The sequence below is a fragment of the Salminus brasiliensis genome, chromosome 9 (assembly GCF_030463535.1).
Source record: "Salminus brasiliensis chromosome 9, fSalBra1.hap2, whole genome shotgun sequence".
Classification (NCBI taxonomy): domain Eukaryota; kingdom Metazoa; phylum Chordata; class Actinopteri; order Characiformes; family Bryconidae; genus Salminus; species Salminus brasiliensis.
This window is the reverse complement of record NC_132886.1, coordinates 9,187,501-9,209,814: the sequence shown is the minus strand read 5'-3', so window position 1 is coordinate 9,209,814 and position 22,314 is coordinate 9,187,501. Positions and strand designations below refer to the sequence as shown.

At 38.8% G+C, this 22,314-nt stretch overlaps 1 protein-coding gene across 4 annotated transcripts; it reads left to right on the top strand.

Annotated features, from left to right (window-relative positions):
* Positions 1-531: 531 nt before the first annotated feature.
* Positions 532-19,523, top strand: LOC140561984 (Fc receptor-like protein 5). 4 transcript variants are annotated; one of them, XM_072687321.1, is made up of 10 exons: positions 532-563; positions 3,519-3,554; positions 8,996-9,262; positions 15,092-15,370; positions 16,197-16,475; positions 17,368-17,616; positions 17,774-17,884; positions 17,998-18,022; positions 18,135-18,258; positions 18,779-19,523. In XM_072687321.1, exons 1-9 carry the CDS (start codon positions 533-535, stop codon positions 18,223-18,225), a joined length of 1,368 nt encoding a protein of 455 aa, XP_072543422.1. In that variant the 5' UTR covers position 532; the 3' UTR covers positions 18,226-18,258; positions 18,779-19,523. The 4 variants fall into 4 exon arrangements, with proteins under 4 accessions (XP_072543422.1, XP_072543424.1, XP_072543421.1 ...); XM_072687323.1 differs by lacking the exon at positions 17,998-18,022; XM_072687320.1 differs by having other exon boundaries at positions 18,135-19,523.
* Positions 19,524-22,314: the final 2,791 nt, after the last annotated feature.

Below are 22,314 nucleotides of genomic sequence, written 5' to 3'. Positions count from 1 at the left end.
TTTCTGTCACTGACCAGTTGATTGAAGGTATTTTAAAGGCTTATAAGACTGCATTATTGAGTATGTTGGATTGTGTGATGTATAAATAGTAAGTGTGTGAATTAGGTTGGGGTAAAAAATGCTCAGATGCTGTGTTACACATCTATTTATTTGCCTCTGAATGAAGCATGCAGCTTTTCCTTTCATGGGGGGCTCGTGAAAAGAACACAAGAAGCTTATATTGGCTGGTTTTGAAGGAGGAACAACAGCGTTTGAAATTCACAGTTTGTTTCTTTCATTTACTGAACTTTTATTATTCATCTCTGCAAAGTTAAATACAGTCAGGACAACTTTAGGTAAAGTGAAGTTCATCCCATAGAAAACTGTGTCCAAAAATAGATTAACTAGTAAAATCACATTCTCTCTCTCTCTCTCTCTCTCTCTCTCTCTCTCTCTCTCTCTCTCTCTCTCTCATGTGCTTTGATCATGAGAACACAGGAAGTGATGCCTGTATAAAACAGAGCGTACTTCAGTCAGTCAGTACTGGGACAGTATGGAGCTCAGTCCACTCTCTGTGATACTCTGTGAGTAAATCTTCTCTCTCTGTCTTCATTAGAGTGAGTGCTGCTGTATGAAGGGGTTAATACACAGTCTGAGGGCTCTGATCATCAGGTCTGTGTGACTAAGTAACTGAATGAAGCTCAGCAAATTTACAGGCTTTTCCTTCAAGCTGAATCAGAGAGTTCAGAGTTTCAGCTGCTTTATTAAAATATGAGAATCCTCTCTGTATTGGTATGAGGTTTTCTGAGTAAAGATACATTTACATTTAAGGCATTTAGCAGATGCTCTTATCCAGAGTGGCTTAAAAAAGTCAATATGGAGACCACAAAACCCGACAGTAGAAGATAGAAGATTTCTGTAAGATTATAAAGTGAACGATCGCTGCTTTTCTTCCTGTGGTGTTTCCACATTTCTCTCCATCTGTTTCCTCAGTAAATATTAAACCTTGTGCAGCTCTCATTACTCTGTACACTGCTGTGAGGTGAGAGATTGTGTTGTACTGTTGTGCTGAGTGTGAAAGCTGCTGTGTGATGTTATCTGTTCAGTGGTGCTTTGATAAGTGTGTGGTTTGTAGGTTCTTCAACACTAGTGAATGTTATTGCAGTGTTTTCTGCACTCTTATCATGTGTTTGTGACAGTGGAGGTGATTAGTGCTGTTGTAGATGGGCTGTGAAACGTATGTGTACATCATTACCAGATGAATTAGGTATGAATGGATGAAGGACCAACGAATTCTGGTTGCTTAATAAACACTGTCTGTAAAAGAGCTCTGTGAGTGTGAAGAATATGTAAATTGGTAAAGAAACTTTACATAATGTGAAGACCTTTTAAACTTTTAAAGGTTCTTTACACTCAAACATCTCAGTTACAAACATGGTTCTTTATGGACCTAAGAGGGTCTTCTATGGAATCAGTAAAATGACCCTTTGTAGCACCTTTATGTTAAAGAGTGCAGTATAGTTTGTCTGTCCGTTTAATTACCTTTGGAAATAATTGTGTTTACAAAATAAGGAGTCAAGTCCATAAGTATAAAATTCAGACCAATCCGCTGGAAGATATTTGAACATAATTTATACAAAGACCTGTTTGTTGATGAAATCAGACAAATATGAAGGAAGATGCCCAATTATCTCTTTGTACACAAAATAACCCAGTTTATTTGACATTGTACTGAAAGTGGATCCCAAACACTTTTGCAGTGATGAGTTCAATATCTAGCACGTTCTAAATCTTGATACAAAATGATGAACAGAATTCAGTTAGTGTAGTGCTGTCTTTGGGGCATGTCTATATAAAATATCCCCATAATCTAAAATTGGTAAAAAGATTTGTTTCTAGCCTGTTAATTAAAGCATGTGGACATCGACAGTTTGCTTTTTTCATATTTCCCTCTGTGAACATCAGTGGATTTATAACGAGACACAGCAGGTGAAAACAGATTTATCATATACTGGAAAGAAAATGTCAAAGATTCTTATTTAGGTGTTTCTTTTTCTGCAGTTAGTTTGTGTCTGTAGATTTCTTCTAAAATCACGAACGTTAGCATTCTAACACAACATGCAAAACCACCTCTGTTATCTGCACCATGTTGACATGTACTGTTGTATGATATGAATGTTATCAGATCCAAATAAGGTCATTTCCTTTGTTTCATTGACCAATCATTAAAAGCTTTATTTAATCAGGGTAGTGACATTGAGACAGCAGCACATAAGCAAAGAGACTACATCCTACATGACAACAGAAAAGATATAAACATACATGCAAATATACTTTAACAATATTAAATATGTATAAATTAGTCAATAGTTAATAAACCGCTCTAATCTAAGGTAAAGGTGCAAGTATTTGTCACTGTACAGTGTGGACCGTACAGCGAAATGTGTCCTCCGCATTTAACCCATCTGGTAGTGAACACACACACACACACACACATGTGTTAGGGGCAGTGAGTACACACACACACCCAGAGCGGTGGGCAGCCAACTCCAGCGCCCGGGGAGCAGAGAGGGTAAAGGGCCTTGCTCAAGGGCCCAACAGTGGCAGCTTGCCGAGCCCGGGAATCGAACCCACAACCCTGTTATCGATATCCCGGAGCTCTAACCGCTGAGCCACCACTGCCCCTCAGCCACCACTGCCCCTCAAACTGTTTTTGAAGATCTTTACATGTGAAAGATTCACTGTCTCTGAAAGCTGTCTTTCCAAATTGAGATCAAACTATTGGAATATCCCAATATCCCAAAAATAACCCAGTTTATTTGACGTTGTACTGAAACTGTTTTCTCAGTTTTTTCAACACTCTAAGCCAGAAATCTTACCTACAACACATTTCATCCCCGTCTATTTTCTGATGTTTTTTATTTTGACAAATTTTCAAAACAGAAAATATCAGAAAATGTAATTGTCTTATGTAATCAAGCTATATTAGTTCAATTCATATTATTTTTTACCCAATTCACCTGTCGTGACTTGCCTTAAAATAAAGCAGTCAAGATGTGACCTTTTATCTCTTTGTTCTCTTATGAAATGATGAGGAAACAGGCCACACCTTCCTAAAAACACTTACCAGTCCACTGTCCAATTACTCTTGAGCCTGTAAAAAGGTAGGGACTGTGAACACAATGAGTGTAATTTCTTAAGAGTTGATGCAATATCCTCCTGAATTTAAGCTGAACTGATTTCTTTATTTTAAATCCATTGTAGTGGTGTAGAAAGATATATTTACAAATACTGTGTCACTGTCCAAATACTTATGGACTTGACTATTTAAATCATGTAGTAATTATGTGCAAATTGAATCACTGTTGATTCAGTAACTGTGTGGAGATCAGGAGGGTGTGTGTAGGACAGACTGACTATCTCTGACATGAGCTGATTTCTCAGTTTCAGCTGTGGAGGCACTTTCAGGTTCATTAGTTCTACCTGTGATTGAATAATATTTCATATTAATGCATCATTTCCTCTGTTTCTGTCTCTAGTGCTGGCCGCACTCATCCACCATGGACATACTCAAGGTAAATCATTTAGATATTTACGTTTTTCAATTACACTGATCTACACTGGTCCATTTTTTTTACATTTACCTCTAATGTCTTACACTGAATGAATGTCTGTGACAAATCAGTAAAATCAGAAGTGTTCAATTGTTTGTTGTTGGGTTTTTACAGATAAGTCAAAGGTTACATTTGAAGTAAATCCTGACAGGAAAGCAATATTCATCTCTGTCACTCTTAGATGTAAAACAGAGGGAGAATCAGTCAGTTAGAAACAATTCCCTCAGATCGAGAGGAAGAATCCTTGAGAGGAACTGAGACTCAAAAAAGGAAACTCATCCTCCTCCGGTCGACATCGGAGAGCAGAAAAATGAAAAATAAAAAAGAACAAAAATAAATTGAGAAAAAAAATAGTAAAATAAGATCTGTGACAAATGTGACATCAAACTCAACTCTGTCTGGTTCATTTAGAGACCTTTGGTTTGAATTGTGTTCGTACTTCAAATGAACCGCACAGAGCAATCACCCCACTTTGCAATGAGTAGGTTTACAATTAAAGTCTGTAGCCCATCTGTTGCTGTACAACATAACAGCCCTCTCTACCGCATCCAACAAGGGAAGGGATACCATAGAGGTTGTATCCATTCTCAATAAGGACTGACCTGGTAGTGTGTGTGTGTGGTACTTGTATAAATGTATCAGAGACAGCTGTGTGTTTCTACACCCATCAGTGTCCCTGCTGGGGTAAGACTAGTCTACTAACCACAAATACCCAGGCAACAGTGGCCTTCTGTTCAGAAACTCAGATGAAGGGTGAGAGCAGACAGGTTACTGTGTGTCTTCCAGTCCACGGCTCTGCAGTGGTCAGTGCTGTCCCTGGTTGAATTCTCTGAGCTCATTTAATGTAGGCTGTGCTGATTAGCTGATGAGTTGAATCAGGTGTCTTTAATGAGGAGGAATGATGAAGTCTGCAATAGTGCTATAGTCTCCAACTGTGCACCTACAAGGTTACCAATGTGCTGGCTAGTAAGTGTACACAGTGTATGAATACTCCAGTAACACTGTTGTGTAACACACTCACACTAGCACAGCACTCATTACCACTACCAGGCCACTGCTGTAATGGTTTAATGCATTTTGCTAATTCATCACAGAAGTCTTTTTTTGTTGTGCACTCAAGGACTCCACAGGACACCATGAATATGCATTTTAGTGTGCAGCACTGTTGAGGTACAGAAATAGGGGAGGGGCCTATGCAAATGTACCTAAATTGATTTTTTAAATATCAACTGACCAGTAAAATGTAGTTTAATGACAAAGAAAATAAATCACAATGAGTTTGAAGATAAAACTACTCTCACTGTACAGAAGCTGCAATTATTACAGTTCAATCATACGATCACTTGATTCCCTTGATTCATTCACTTGTCATTTAACCAGTACTGGCCAGAGTAAATTAGTTAATTAAAAGATTTGCGATTATCATTGTAAAAACAAGCCAAATCTTGACCCTTGTGAACTTTGTAATTATAGGCCAATATTAAATCTCCACTTCATAGCCAAGATCCTAGAAAGTGTTTCAGCAGGTGAACCAACTTCCTCAACAGTAGCATTAATTAGGTCTTTCAGTCTGGAGTTAGACCCACAGCACTGAAACCGCTTTACTAAGAGTCACAAATTATCTACTTGTTTCACAAAGGATCTGCCCTCACTTGGTTTAGATCCTATTTGACTGATCACTGCTAATGTGTTTATGTAAATAATGAATGCTCTCATCACACAAAAGTAAAATCTGGTATTCCACAAGGGTCAATCCTGTGTCCATTACTACTTACTCTTTATAGACTGCCGCTGAGCAAAATAATCCATTAGCATGGTACTGACTTTCACTGCTGACACCCAGCTCTATTAATCAGCTAAACCAAACGATGACCACTGTCTCAATAAAATAACAGACTGACTTCAATTAAAAAAAACTGATGACTCTCAACTTTCTCTTACTGTTTTAGAGAATCTAGACAACATTAGACTTTGGAGCCCCCTGCAGGTGAAGCTGAACAGCTGATGTTAGTATTTTCTGATGCTGAAGAAAGAAAATGAAATAAATAGTGGTTTAATAGTGTTTTATTTTGTGAGGTTCAGTCCTGTAGGTAAACGGATCGTGTGTGAAATCGTACAGTTTAGAAATAAAGATAAAGCACTGAATCACGTAACTGTGGGGTAGAGATCATCCCTACTGTGTCCATTAAGTTAGCTAAGTTAGCATCTAAGAGGACTGCACAGACATATTAGTGAAAGTCAACCCATACTCAGAGTCTAATTGAGCAAATATTCAACATTTCTCAGTTTTCTGTGAAACTTGCAGTCTGAGTGAACCCGGATAAAAATCAGGAGGAATAATAATAAGCAGAGAGCTCAGTTCCTGCAGAACCTGGGAATGATTGCAGCTCAGCAGTGGTGTTGCTTGGTGGCTGCTAAGGTGTTGCTGTGGTTTAGCTAGTCATTGCTAGGTGGTTGCTATGGTACATGGTTGGTCCAATTGCTCATCCAATTTGATTGGCTAATTACGGTGGCTGGGAAGAGCAAAAAAAATTACAAAAAATCTTTTTACAAGCTGTGAAACACTTTTACAAACGCACGCGTGAGAGCGAGAGCGAGCGAGCGAGCGAGCGAGAGAGAGAGACCTTAGCTTAGCTGAGAGACCTTGTGTCACTCAGTATTACATTGCATGCACTATTTTCTCCCCTCATCTCTGATCCCACCCAAAGCTACACTGACTGTAGAAGCAGTGCTGTCTTCACCAGTGAATCAGTAAAGTGTGTGAACACCCATCACTGTAACACTAGCCTAGCAACTCTGCTGTCAGCAACATGTCTCTAAGTTAGTTTAGCAATGTGCATCTGGAAAGATCCCACAGGCTCTGAACTAGAGGTCTTCACAGGCATGATAGTGAAGCCAGACTAGAACTACACTCGTTTTACAACAAATCAAAGTAGATCAGTAAGCAAATACTATCATCTATAATCAGATCTAGTAACACTACTGTAAATATAGTGATCGTACAGTGGAACTTCACTCCTTTTATTTAAAGGAGATTTTATACAAACTATAGAAATGGACTCATTAAATACTGTCATCTGGTGGTGAACTCAAATTAACCCATCTGCGCTAGCTCGTAGACTCAACTCACCACACTAAAAGTTGGAGTTATACCACATACAGGAGTAAAAATAAAAGAATTATTAAAGCAAATTAAATCTAACTTACCTGCAGTGAGTACGACACCCACAAAGTGTAGTTTCATCTGTGATGTGGTCGGCCTATCGGTCATTATCACAGGGGTCATTCTACCAGAAATGTGCTTCATACTATCTTGGCCAAAAGTGTTGGCATCCCTGTTTTGTTATACACACGTTAATTTCCTTTGTTTTTATTGGAACAACACAACAAAGTAAAACTTCAAAAATGAGCCGGACAAAATTATTGGCACCCTCAACTTAATATTTAATTTCACGCAATAAGAGGCGTGTAAAAGATGCAAAAAAACTGTGATGTCATTCTTTCTCATGTTCACAATTTTGTTTTTGGTTTATGAAAACACTGAATAGATACATGCTAAGATATGGACTGTCTGCCACATTCGAGCTGCAGCTTCTCATAGTTTGGTTCTGATAAAAACTGTAGAAAAAAACACCACTAATACCAGGTGTAAATTATTACTCACATAAACTGATTAAAACTGTATTGGTCAGTAGCTCTGATGGGGCAGTAAGGAGCTGAACTTTGTGTCTGTTCTGAGAGTGAAAACTGGTGAGATGCACATTGTCATCAGAGCATCCATTATGTTATGTTTAAACATTGGCCTCAAATCTGATCTCAAATTAATAAAATGTTAATAAAATTATTAATAACTTTTTCATCTTAAAAATGTGAAGTGAAAAATATGCAAATCAATAGTCACACGTCCACACACACTGATACAGCACTCTCTTTTTCATTCTCTCTGTATTCTCTCATCCACACATACATGTATACCAGAAGGACACAATGAGCATCAATAGTTTCTAGAATTTCATCCAACCAAACCCTTGTTTTCTTTCTCCTACTTTCACCTTTTACTCTCAGTTATGGATGTAATGTAATAATTAGAGACTGCAGATCCTGCAGAAATGTTGTGATATGGTTGCTCTGGTTAACACAGGATAGCACCACAAATAACAGAACAACAAGATTAACTAGAAGAAATAAATCCAGAAGGAAATGCAGAATGGTTGCACAGCTGAAGCTGTTTTTCACTGGTGGCTATGGTATCCCAGGGGGTTGTCATAGTACAGCTGTTGGTTGCTGAGCTGTGATTAGGTGGTTGCTGAGGTGTTGCTATGGTATAGGTGTTGCAAAGTGATTGCTAAAGTTTTGCTATAGTAATAGTGTGTGGTAAAATGTGGGATGCCAAAATAAGATAGTTGGTCCAAAACCTCATCCACCACGTTCAGCTAATATGTCCTCAAACTTTTGGTGAAAATATGGGGTGCTAAAAGCTCCTCCATGCACAGACAGTGGTGGAGAGCAAGGAAGAGAATGAGTGCTGCAAGCTTTCTCTAAGCTGGTGTGAGGGAGAGGTATCATCAGTGTCACCTTTTTGAACATTCTGCCCTTCATTCATATGAAGAAAAAATCTATGATAATTTAACGAAAACTGTACGATGTTTCGGTAAAAAAGCATAAAACCACGCTGTTAGTTATGAGGTTTTGTCAAATTTGGTGTTAGTAGCTCGAAAAATGTGATCTGTACAAGTTTTAATTCTTGGTTAAAAGTTTTTGGACACATTTTTCATGCATTCCTATAAGGAAAAGATCTGTTGCTACACTGGAACCGTGCATCCGACCAAAAACCTGAACACAGTCCCCACATCACACAATCAGCCCGAACCATCTGGAGGTGAAATGGTGTCACTATCTTAAAAACTGTAGGATGAAATACTCAGCAAAAAAAGCTTGGTTCTCCAGGTGACAAGTCCATCCCTGCAATCAGATGCTGAATGAGCCTAAAATTATCACTCAGTTATGTTATTAATAAGAATTGACTAAAATAAAATAATTAATAAATGAGGTAATGTACTTTGCTGAGAGCATGATATTGTTATTAAGAGATCAAGAACTGCTGGAGAAAGAGAATAGAGTTTATTCAAAATCTTTGTTTTATAGGTAGATTTTACCCAACAAATTACCACCATAGTACTAATACTTCTAGAATTGAGAATAAATAAATTAAATAAATAAATTGAATAAAATGATGAGTTTCAGTCTTTTTCTAGAGTCAGACATTATCTGTGCTCCTAACAGACAGAAGAGTGGAGGTGTGTTCTGTTGACTACTGTTTAAATCATTCTTTATAATCCACACAGACATGAAAACACCTTCATTACAATCATTTATTCTCTACATTCATTTCCTTTACACAGTGAAACCAACACCTGCAGTAACCATCACACCTAATCCAGCGTTCAGTGGAGAGACTGTCACTCTCAGATGTGTCATAGGAGGAGAAGTCAGACAGTGGACATACATCTGGGAAAATGATTATTATCTAGTTTCTACATCCAGAACACAGGAGTTCAGTCTCATCTCTGTTACACACTCTCACAGTGGTGAATACACCTGCAAAGGAGCAGTGACAGGAACCTCAGGCTACTCATACACCAGTCCTGCTGTTACACTGACTGTATCAGGTGAGTGTGATCATCTCTCCAGTCTTCATTAACCTCACTATCACTTCACTACAGAGGAGATGAGATCTTTAGTTGTAATGCAGTGGTTCTCAGTTCTAGTTCTGGAGAACTTGTTATGCATGTGCATGTTGTTTAATCTGCTCTAAAACATCTAATCTAACTAATCAGTTAATTATCAAACACTTCCTGAGTTGGCGTGTCAAGTCAAGTCAGTCAAGTCAGATTTATTTGTATAGTGCTTTTTACAACTGTTGTCGTCACAAAGCAGCTTTACATAATTAGTACTTAATAAAGGACATAGACAGAGAAGAAAGAAGAAAACATAAAGAATCAAAGACCCCCGTGAGCAAGCCAAGGGCGACAGTGGCAAGGAAAAACTCCCTCAGAGCTGGAGGAAGAAACCTTGGGAGGAACCCAGACTCACAAGGGGGACCCGACCCATCCTCCTCTGGTCAGAACTATTTAAACAGTAATGATAAAAATTACCAAACTAGATACAACAGATAGTTAATAGTGGTGATATTAATAGTGGCAGACAGCCACGAGTCCATCTAGGTTTCAACACGGCCACCAAACAGGCAGCAGCGGCAGGCGGGAGAGCCGCCGGTCCGCCATGGATGGTGGCGGGTGGGGGGGCCCGCTGGCCGGACTGGTAGGTGGCAGCTGGTCTGACGCAGGTAGAGGGGACCTCAGCGGGCAATCTTCCAGCAGGTCAGGCTGGGTGGCCATTTACTCGGAGAAGGTACTGGTTAAAGATGTTGGAATCTGGGGTTGAGTATCTGCCTGGCTTTTAGTAAGTTTAGAGATCTCATTAAAAAGAACTCTGGGATTGTTTTTGTTTTTCTCGATCAGTGAGGCCAGATACACTGAGCGAGCTTTAATGAGTGCCTTTCTATATTGACTAAGGCTGTCCCTCCACGCAGAGTGGAACACCTCTAGTTTGGTCGTCCACCATTTACACTCTAGTTTCTTGTTTGTTTTAAGGTACGAGTATGATCACTGTACCACGGTGCGAGCCTTTTTTGCCTCATCATTTTATTTTTGAACGGTGCTACTTTGTCTAAGGTTGATCGGAGGGTATTCTCTAGATCGTTTGTTAATTTAACGAGCTCCGTTTGGTCTGACGGAGTGTAAGCTAAGGTCAATAGGTCTGGGAGGTTTTCAGTAAACTGTACAGCGGTCATTGGGGTTATTGTGCGCTTTAGACAGTGTTGGAGGGACGAAGTTACATTTTGCCTAAGATGTAGCTCAAAGGAGATTAGATAATGATCTGATATTACTGAGCTCTGAGGTAGAATATTGATCATCAATGCTAACACCCAGGGTCAGGACTAAATCTAGGGTATGGTTACAGTAATGTGTGGGTCCAGTTATGTTTTGTGTGATGCCAACAGAATCTAAAATTGATACAAATGCCTTTGTTAATGGATCGTCTGCTTTTTCAAAGTGAATATTAAAGTCTCCTACTATTATAACTTTGTCGCTGCACACTGCCAAGTCTGCAGCAAAATCACTAAATTCTTTTAAAAATTCAGAATAGGGCCCTGGAGGCCTATAAATATTAATCAGTGTGAATGTATTTTTATTTGTGGTTGGATTTGATATATTGATGTAGAGAATCTCAAAAGAAGTGAAGGTGTTTCAGTGTTTGTGAATAATATCTAGTGTATTCTGGTAGATTATGCATACTCCACCTCCTCTGCCTGATAATCTAGGGCTATGTACATATTTCATTTAGTGCTATATATTGATCAGGTCTAATCCAGGTTTCAGTGAGGCAGAAAACGTCTAGTTTCTGATCACATATAATTTCATTTACAATCACTGCTTTCGAGGATAATGATCTAATATTAAGTAGACCGAGCTTTAGGTCTGAGGTGCTGCTGTTATCGTTAGAATGAGAGAATTTAACACTATGAAGCCCACATGATTTTCGGAACACCACTTGGACCTTGGTTCAGCGCTGTGAGTCGGCTGTAGGACTCAGCGCTGCGCCTCATTGGGATGGGACCAGAGCAAATTACGGCATCGGACATCATCTGGACCAGTTTAACCACCTCTTTAATATTATCCTTAGTAACTTCTGACTGCCGCAGACGAATATCATTGGCCCCTACATGAGTAACTATCCATCTCCTGTTTGCTAGTTCCGGTGGGCTAGCTTCAGCCTTAGCTCACATTTAGTGCAAACACTATCATTATCACTAGTGCAGGAAAAAGGGTCTAGACTGAACATGCCATTTTTGATAGACCTGTGGACTGTAAACACAATCTAAAAGCAGTTACGACAAAAAGCGCTAGAAAGTGATAAAAAGCCGAAAAAACAAGCTAATCACGGAGACAGTGATTCCTCCAAGGACCGGGTCTGGAGTCAGGATTTCCCACAAGGGTTAGAGTGTGTGTGTTACAGCAGGAGAACACCAACATGTGCAGATCAGGGAATTACATCTATAGTGTGTAACAGTCTTATTCAGAGCAGTGTAGAGTTTACACCTCTGTTAGAGAGGTCGGACAATAGTGTGGTAATAGTTTTACACAAGAACTCTTACTGCTACAGAGTGACCTGCTTGCCTGGTCAGTACTGAACCCCAGTCTGACACATAGAGGGCATAGATAAAGTCAGTACTAAAAATCAGTACCTGTGTATAAGAATGAATATATAAGATATTCTTACAAGTGTATAAGAATTTCCCCACTGTGGGACTAATAAAGGATTATCTTATCTTATTTTATAAAAGTGAAGTCCCGGGGTCGTACTGATGGAGGGAAGGAGGGGCAGGGAGATAGAGAGGGAGAGAAAGAGAAATCTTTAGAAAATGTATGTGAACCCTATTCAGCCTATAAATCCAGCTTGGTTCTCCAGGTGACCAGTCTGTCCCTTCAAGCAAATGCTGAATGAGCATCTTATATATATACACAAGATTATGCTTATATCAGCACACCTGAGCAGAAGAGCAGTCTTATGCAGGGGTACTTTTGGCTCATTTAACTCACTCAAACATATTCTGATGCTTCTCGCCATCGGTCACTGTTGGCTCTCAAATAGGTGAAAAAGATTCCTAATATCAACAGATTTCACAAATGCAGGCTTGAAATATTGCTTCATAGAAAACAAACTGAGTTGAAAAAAAGCTGAATGAACTTTGTGCAGCACTTTGTAAAACAGTCATGCTCACAAAACAGCTCCACAAACAATCCAGAACCAAGACCCCAGTGAGTAAAATAACCATGACAGGGTCAAATAAAATTCAGATGTGTTTTTTGCTTTTTTTTTTTTTTTATGATTTCAAGCAACTCAGTCAGTTTAGGAAGAGATGACATGACTTTATTTTCACTGAAAACACTTATAATTTATTATCATTAAACATCATTTTTCATTAGTTCATTCATTATAATTTAAAAAGATCCCAAACAAAAGACACTTAAAAATAAATTAAGATGACACAACATGCTCAATCTCTAATTATGAAATATTGCCTACAAGTGTTGGGGAGTTATTAAAAAAGTAGTCCATTACTAATTACTACTCTTTTAAGCTGTAATTGGTTTATTTAACTAATTACTTCTTTTAAAAGTAAAGGATGAATCTATACACAGCACAGACAGCAGCTCTGTTGATCTCTGATTGGGGAATAAACTCTGAGTGTTGGGGGAATTACTCAAATAAAAGTAATCCATTACTAATTACTTCTCTCAGACTGTAATTGGATTTTTACTTTACTGATTACTTCTTGGAAACGTAAAGTTACAGTTAAAAGTGAAATCACAGTAAAATCCTTTAAAACACATCCCACTCTCCCTGCTTTACTCTGAACACACAGCAGCTCTGCAGATTCAGTGATGAAGGACTGATGCTGATTGAACATGTAGACTCTCTCCAGTAGAAACAGCTCAGAAACAGCTAAACCTCCAAATAAACTTCTTTAGAGTGAAAGTTAAGGTGAGGTGGTGGAGTTACTGTGTGCACTCACTCTGCACTCGTCACTTTCACAGTTGAAGACCTGCAGTAAACTGTAGCAGGTCATTCATGCTCAGAAAGGACAGAGGAGGACAGTCAGGGATGTGCAGATGAAAATGCAGGTCATTAATATAGTTCTCTTAGAGACATGAGAGAAACACACTCTTATTAAGTCAGTAAGTGTACTGTGATTAGAAGAGTCTACACTGTAATAGGTAATTCCATCACTATAACACACTGTACTTTACACCACATTACCCAACACTGACTATGAGTGTTCCTCTCTCCTCTCCTCTCACAGCTTTACCCAGACCTACACTGAGTGTAGAACCAGACAGTACTGTGTTCACTGGAGAGTCAGTCACTCTGAAGTGTGAGATTAGTAATTATGATGGATGGAGATATCATTTTGAGAAGCAGAATAATCAGCGTGGATGGTCTGCAGTGTCTCAGGCTGTGTATCATACTGTAAACAGAGACACTCTCACCATCAGAGGAGATGATGTGGTTAATGGAGATCAGTACCGGTGTAGAGGAAAACGCCACGGCCGACCAAATTCATCACAGTACAGTAACTGTTATACTCACTGTAAAAGGTGAGCACATGATTCAGCTTCAGCTAAATGACTCCATACGAATACCAGCATCATACACTTTATAAACTGATTTTAGTCTATATTGTATTTATAGAATATCAATTTTCTGTGTTTATTTATTGAACTAAAGTTTATTTCTGACAAGTTTTAATCAAATGTATAAAATGTATTCATATTCATTACTCAGGTAGTAGTGGAGATACTAGGGTTTAAAAAGACGTCTATAAGTTAAAGTAACTTAAGCTTTTTACTCAAGTAAAAGTGTAAAAGTACTGGTTTCAAAACTACTTAAATAGAAATGTAAAAGTAATGGAATGAAAACAAAGGCCTAAAGCTTAGGCTGTGCCACAGGGGTCTATAGTGCACTACCCCTCCCCAAAAACACTTATTTCTAAAATCCATAATATCTATAATGTTCTATTAAAATGTTAATGTTGAAAAATGTTGGGCTGCACTAGGCTGCCTGTTTCAGCTGCAGATCTGCCCATTGAAAATGAAGCATTTTAGTAATATTAAATATATTAAAGGAGCATCTCTGTGCACCTTTGAGCATTAACATGAGTTTCATGGAGAGAAAAATATGATGAGTAATTGTAAAGTTTTGTAATGGTGCAAACTGTCAAACTTCAGAGGCGTGTGATCAATAAGCTTTATTGGATTGTAAATGTGGGGCATAGTTAAGATATTTCACTCGGGTTCTCTTGAGGCTCTGCCACAGACATCTTCATACTAGACTACATATGTTTGCATATTAGCATGTAATATGCAGACGTATGTTTGCTGGAGTGTGACATGACATGTGCAGGTGTGATGGATCGCTTATTAACCAATAGGGTGTCAGAATGGTATATGTTTATATTCCTCATCCAACCACAATCAAATTCACACTTTCTGGATGGCACGATTCATCTGGATAGGATTTTTTTTTGTTTTTTAACGATGACGAGCTGGAATAAAAATTAAAAAAAAAACTAAATGAAATAGGAGTAAAAAGAGTAAAAAAAAAAAGTACTGTGAATACTGTGGTAACAAAGTATTTGTACTTGGTTACTTGACAGCTCTGGTTTTAATTCAGATTCAATAGTTAAGATTCTTGAGTAAATCAACAGAAATATCACTTTTATCACTGATTACTCGAGTCCACAGATCTTACTGTACTGTTAGTGCTCACTCCAGCAGATGGAGGCACTGTAAACTCCACACTGGTACAGAATAGTCATCCTGTTTAAGGTCCTACATGCTAATATGTTGAACTGTGTTCTTCATCTCCAACAGCAGAAACACCTAAACCTGAACTCACATCCAGCTTTAAAGGAGCTGCACTGATAGGAAACCCATTGACTCTGTACTGTACGCTGAACCAGTCTGCTGGATGGAGGTTTTACTGGTCCAAACACTCACAGACCCCTGAGAATGAGACCACCACTGAAACACACTCCTACACCATCAGATCAGTTAGTGTCTCTGATGGAGGTCAGTACTGGTGCAGAGCTGGGAGAGGAAACCCAGTCTACTACACTCAGTACAGTGATGCACTCTGGGTACACGTTACTGGTGAGTAAAAGCCTGTCTGCTACTGGTCTGGTTCTGGTTTAGAGGCTATAAAGCACATGTAGATGGCAGAGGAATGTGGTCACATGTCATAATGTCAGGTTTGTGCTCAATCCACCTGTAATGAGTGTCTGATTAGTGCTGGAGAGACACAGTGTGGGCACTTCTGACACTGACTGGTGTGAGATGAGCTGGGAAGTATATAAAGTGGATGAAGGGCCATTTGGGTTCAGTGGAAAACGTCAATGAAGGCAGGAAAGCCCTCTTTACCAACCACTCCTGTAATTAAAGCTCCAGAAACTAACAGGATTCCTCAGCTTTAACATGTTCAAGACAAGACCTGCCTGAGTGTAGAAGTCTAGCTTTACATCAGTCTACACTATTCAGCCATAACATTAAGACCACATGAAGTAAAGTGAATAATATTGATTATCTGGTTGCTATGGCACCTGTCAGTGCGTGGGATTTACATACTAGGCAGCAAGTGAACAGTCAGTTCTTGAAGGTGATCTATTAGAAGCATAAAGATCTGAGACACTTTGATAAACAACAAATTGTGATGCTAGACGACCGTGACTTACTGATGAGTGTAGGAGAGTGAAGGTCAGTCGGTCTGTCTGATCCCACAGAAGAGCTACTGTAGCATAAACCACAGCCACACTGCTTGTGTTTATGCTGTGATTAATGTAATATTGATACATGCATTATTGATATGAGTATATTAATAGCTGATAGTATTACTGTGTAAACAGTGATATCAGTATTTTATGAATGTAGATTTGTAAGCAGCATAACAAAGAACAATGTATGTATTTGCTATATGTTTCAGATACGTCTCTTCTAGTCGCTCTGATCGTCCACCCCAGCAGATCTCAACACTTTACTAATGACTCTCTCTCACTGAGCTGTGAGGGACAGAGTAACTCTGCTGGATGGAGAGTGAGACGATACACACACAGAGAGAGGGTGTCAGATTGTTCATCAGGCTGGGGATCAGTTACAGGATCTACATGCAACATCAGCTCCCTCTCCTCATCCCACACTGGAGTGTACTGGTGTGAGTCTGAATCTGGAGTGAGCAGCAACCCTGTCAACATCACAGTGCACAGTGAGTCTACAGTATACAGTATACCACTGGCAGGAGTTAAGTAACAGTGGAGCTAAGATAGAAATCCTCAGATTCCAGAAAGAGATCCTCAGATCCTCATTTTTAATGAGATGTGATAAAGATAATAATGTGAATTAATGTGACAAATCAGTAAATACTGTTTTTAAAAATGATTGAAACGGTTTAAAATAGTCTGCTTTGTAAAAAAAATACACTACATGCATACAAATTGAAACTTTTATACCATTCTAAATCTATAGACATTAATATGGAGTTAATTCCCATTTTGTAGCTATACCAACAAAGGTGTTTAGAGGGGTTGAGGTTAGGGCTCTGTGTGGGCCAGTCAAGTTCTTCTACACCAAACCCAAACCCGACCATGGCTTAATGGACCTTGCTTTGTGCACTGGCACACAATCATGATGGAACAGAAAAGGGTCTTCCTCAAACTGCCATGAAGCGCCTTTGTGCTGATGTTAATGCCAAAAGAGGTTTAGAACTAAAAGTCATTTAGTCAGTAGAGCATTTACCTTGCATGCGCTTTGTGCCTCAATATTCAGCCTCCACAGTTGATGGTGGAATATCTAGGAATGAAGAAATTTCACCAACGGACTTGTCGCAATGGCGACATCCTATTACAGTACCAGGCTGGATTCAGTGAACTCTTTGGAACGACCCATTCTTTCAGAAATTATTGTAATGTGAGACTTCATGACTAGGTTATTGATTTTATACACCTGTGGCAAGGGGCCTGAATAAGACATCTGAATCTGATGATCAATTGTGTCCCAGTACTTTAGTCCATGTACTGTATCTTCTATACTTCTATCATTGTTAGAGGTTTCTGTGTTATAATGATCATTGTATTGTCATTACTTTTTGCTTCCTGCAGGTGGTGCTGTAATTCTGGACAGTTCTGTCCATCCTGTGACTGAGGGGGATTCTCTGACTCTACACTGTTTATATCACCACACAAAATCCTCAAACCTCACAGCTGATTTCTATAAAGAAGGATTATTCCTCCTGACCCAAACTACGGGAGAGATGACCATCCGTACTGTCTCAAAGTCAGATGAAGGTCTCTACCACTGTAAACTCCTAGAGGGAGGAGAGTCACCACAAAGCTGGATCTCAGTCAGAGGTTTGCTGATTTTGACAGAAAATCTATATCAGATGAATTTAATATTAACAGTTAACAGTTACAACACAGCTGTGATTTTATTTTATGTATAAGTGTGTGTGTGTGTGTGTGTGTGTGTGTGTGTGTGTGTGTGTGTGTGTGTGTGCGTGTGCTATAGGTACTTCAAGAGCTCCATCCTCAGTGTTCAGGCTGCTCAGTAGTTTAATGGCAGCTTCTCCATATCTGCTGGTGACCATCATACTGGTGGTCAAATGGAACAGAGCTGGAGGTAAGAGAGTCTTTCTGTCAGTCACTTTCAGACTCACTCAGGCAGAGATTTCTATATTAGCCTGAAACTGAAAATAAGATTTGAGTAAATGTCAATTATTCTGTGTTTCACAGCTAAACGTGATGAAGACAGCAGAATGTGAGCAGCACCTGGAGCTGGAACCTGTTGATGATCAGTGTCAAACAGAATAATTGTAATCTTGTGTGCTTTAAAGTCTGTCACATTTTCTCCCTGTTCTGTTTCTGCTCAGGTTCTGTCTCCATCACCCCAGCTGTAGCCATGGATTTGTGTTGTTTGAGTCCTGGTCCTCTCTCCTTATTATTCTAGCCACTTGTGTCTAGTCTGTAGCCCCTCCTGCTTGTCATCACTCCCAGGTGTTTCTTATTTGTTCTCAGTATCCCAGTTCTCCCAGTATTGTTCTCCTCATTGGCTCAACACTGTAAAACATGCCTGGCTAATGGAGCACTGAGCCCTTGATGGGGTGATGAACTGTGTTTTATGTAGTGTAATTTCACAGCTCTGGGGTGTCTAGACAACAGTCTAACCACCTGCTGGTTTAATGTTAGGAGTTCAATTGCCAGCAAGGGCTCAGTGCTCCATTGTTAATGTCTCCAAGTCTGGGGACATCAGGTGATAGGGGGACCTGCAGATGGGAATAATCAGTAAACAGATTGAGGGGGAGGAGCCACAGACATCAAACATCATAAACAATACTTAATTAATTACAGCTGCAGCTCATTTACTAATGTTTTTGAAACCTCAACTTAAAATGTATTGTTGATAAAACTGAGATACAGAACAATGAAAGTAGATTTTTTTTCAGTGTAGTATTTGTGTCTAATGTGATCAGTTTGTTCCTCTTACTTTTCTTTTATGTTTTTCACTCACATATAGATCTATCTCTGTGCCAACCCCTCTATAAACCCCCAATTAGAGATCTGGGCTGAGTTTCTCAAGAGTCCTAAATGGTCAAGCGAGCATCACACTGAACACTCTCTCTACCAGTTAAGACGATCTAAACACTTAGACACTTTTGGGAAACGCAGGTCAGACCTTAAATAATGACCAATTAAATCACTCAGCAGATTCACTGATTCTCTCAGTCAGTGAGTGCAGTGTCAGTAGTGAGAGAGAGCCTGCTGAACAGTTTCAGTTCCAGGTGGAGCTTTTAGACTCAAATCAGAACATGAGGAAGTGGGTTGTGTGTGTGTCTTTAGTTTGTAATGGCTTATCAGCTTATCAGAGAATACTGTTGCAGTAAATTAACATTTGTTTGTTATATTTGTATTTATTTTAAAATAATTTAGTTATTTATGAATATTGAATATATTATTCTTTTACAGAAGTTAACATTTGCTTAAATGTATAATATTTGTAATAAACACTGTCCTTGCATGCAGGATGGCTTAAGAGATTGTAATATAAGTCTTCTGATAGATCTGATGGTTTATGAAAGGTGCAGAATGTAATATTTTAGTAAGTGGAGAATGAGAAGTTTACAATATTTTATTTCTTTCTTTTATTTCATTGCCAGTCGTATACTTTCTGCAGTCACAGGCTCATTTTGTTGAAAGGACGATTGTAACTGAAGTGTAATTCTGTTCTGTTGGATTTTGTGTTTAATAAAGTTTAATGATAACCATGCAGTTACACTTCACTCCATGTTCTGCTAATGTGTGTGTTCTGAATGTAGGAGTCACAATGATGAATGTATTTATTCTCCTGATTCTACCATTCAGAACCTGTAGAGACTTTTCAGATCCAGAAGCTCTCAAACAGGAGTTCCAGTGTGCGGAGATTGACACTGGGTGTGATCTATATATATATATATATATATATATATATATATATATATATACAAACAAGACAATAAACTGTGGAACTAAGACCAAACTAAGACCAGAGCTATAGTCACATTATGACCAGTTGTTTGTAGTATCAAGTTAAAAACAAAAAAAATAATTGAGTGTCAAGGTTCATTAACTCTATCAGTTCAACATCATTTTAAGTTCTGATCAGTCAGTGGACTACAGTGGACAATATACTACACAGCATTACACAATACATGAATATGATCAGTATTGATCAGCAGTTTACAATCCTGAACTCCAATTAGCATTTTTCAACAGGCTGAGTTTGGGTGTCACATCATAATGATCCACAAGAGGGCACCAATCAGCAGCTTAGAGTCAGATCCAGCCAGTGACTGTACTGAGGAGTTACTGCATCCAGAGATAATGAGTAACACACATTACAGTAGATCACACCAGCAACAAGCTGTGCATGTCTATTACTGTCTATTAATCATCATATAGTCTTTACAGTAGAGACTCTGTACAGAACTGTAATGCTAACTGGTAACATTGCCTCTTATTTGATTGTATACGGACGCCACTGAGTCTTAATATCAGCTATTGATGAATAATGTGTGTTAATGTATTGATCATTGAGCTCAGCTGTTCACTGTGCTTAAGGGTGATGCATTTGTCCCAGACTCCAACAGGATCACGCTGCTGGAACTGTCCAGGGTGCTGAACTCCATCACCTCTTATTAACCAGCACTGGTGTTGTAGGAGTCACTGTGATCCTGTAGATGTTCATTTCACACTGTATTACATTAAACACTGTGTTAATGCCCATTAGCCGTTAGCTGGGCTAAGTGGCTACTCCAGCTACTGCATCACACTGCAATGATGGGCTTATTGCTGCGTTGCTCTCAAACTTCATTTTAATTTTAGAACCTTTTAGAACCATTATCACAATGTTCTAGCTAACTGATGACCGTTTTTTAACGTCCTGGTTTTAAAAGTAAGTCAGCAGACATTAGACTGAAGCTGCGAACCGTTAACGCTTCAACCACCACCACGCATGCGCACTCCCACAGCCCACCCTGACCACACAGTCCTAATGTAGAAATAGCCAGAGCTCTAACCCTGCACATTTACAGCCTTTTTAGCTGCTACATTTGACATGCTCATGTATTATATTTCACTCATAATCAATGTGATCATTTAACACGAATTTAAGCAGCAGCATTCATGCAGTAACAGATTACACTTTTATAAACACAGGACACACAGATGTACTGGTATATTATGTATGACACATTGAGGTGTAATGGCTTTCATGTCTAGCAAGCAAACAAATAACATAGTGGTGATCATATATGAGTGAACACAGTGTGTTTGCAGTATTTAGAAAATAATACTGTAATTATACTAATGAAGTACTTTCAAAAGTATAAAAATGAAAAATCAGAGGGAAATAAACACTGTTCTAAATAATGCATCATGTTGCAACCAGTAGTTTTCCTCAAGCCTCAGTAAAACTACTCTAAAATCAGGCTGTCTGGTTCGCAGATTCGTGTCTCCCTCTAGAGGTTCAAACCCAGCACCACAGTACAGTAAATTCAGCAGTGGTGAACAAGGTAAAGACACGTCTGTGATACACCAGCATTCAGCATTTGGAATCACTTGTCATATTAATAATTGCTGATATAATATTAAATTATAAATCTTTACATCTAAATACTGTAAAAAGAAATGATAGATATTATTTTTAAGAAAAAAAAACAAACAATAAAAAAACTAAAACTAACAACTTTAATTAAACAGAAAATAAATGCAATAAAATGGATATACGATTTAAATGCATAAAAAATGATAAATATATATAAAATCGTGACAACCCCAGATCTGGATGTTTCATCTGAATAATGTGTTCACTCTCAACCTCACGACGCAAATCCATCTGAAGTCTGATCATCAGTGTTGATGTCAGTGTTTAATGGAAGGTGAATGTATTGAAGGTCAGTGAAAATCAACAGGGGACGCAGAGTGACCTATAACTAGGTAGGAGTTCTGTCTCATCTGGCTGCTCAGTCTTTTTCTATGTAAAATAATAGAAACTGGTTTAGTACATGTGCAGCTGGTTTGGTGCTCAGAACAGGCTCTTACAGTCACCCTTAGCTCGTGCGTTTAGGCTGGTGTGGAGTGTGCACTGGGTGAGGGAACATGTAGGTCATGTTTCTCATAGCGCGTGCTTTAAATGGTCTGTTGTTTTAAATATAATAATTTGTGGTGAGATCTGGTTGACCGGATCCAATAAACTCGCTCAGCGTGCTGTCACCCATGTGCTGTCACTCGTGTGCTGTCACTCATGTGCTGTCACTCATGGGCTGTCACTTGGGCACGTCTTAATTTTGCAAATCTGTCAAATATTGCCATCATTTATCCTATGAAGAGCAGTTTGGTTTGGTTTTGCATACTGTCCTTATTTTGGGTCTATTCTGTTCACTTTTCATGGGATGACCTTCAAACTGCACGTTTGTCTTTATATATTTAAAATATGTATATAATAATTATGTGTATATACTGGCTATTGTTTGTTTATTTTTTTTAATAAAAATGGGTTAATCAGACTTTTATGGC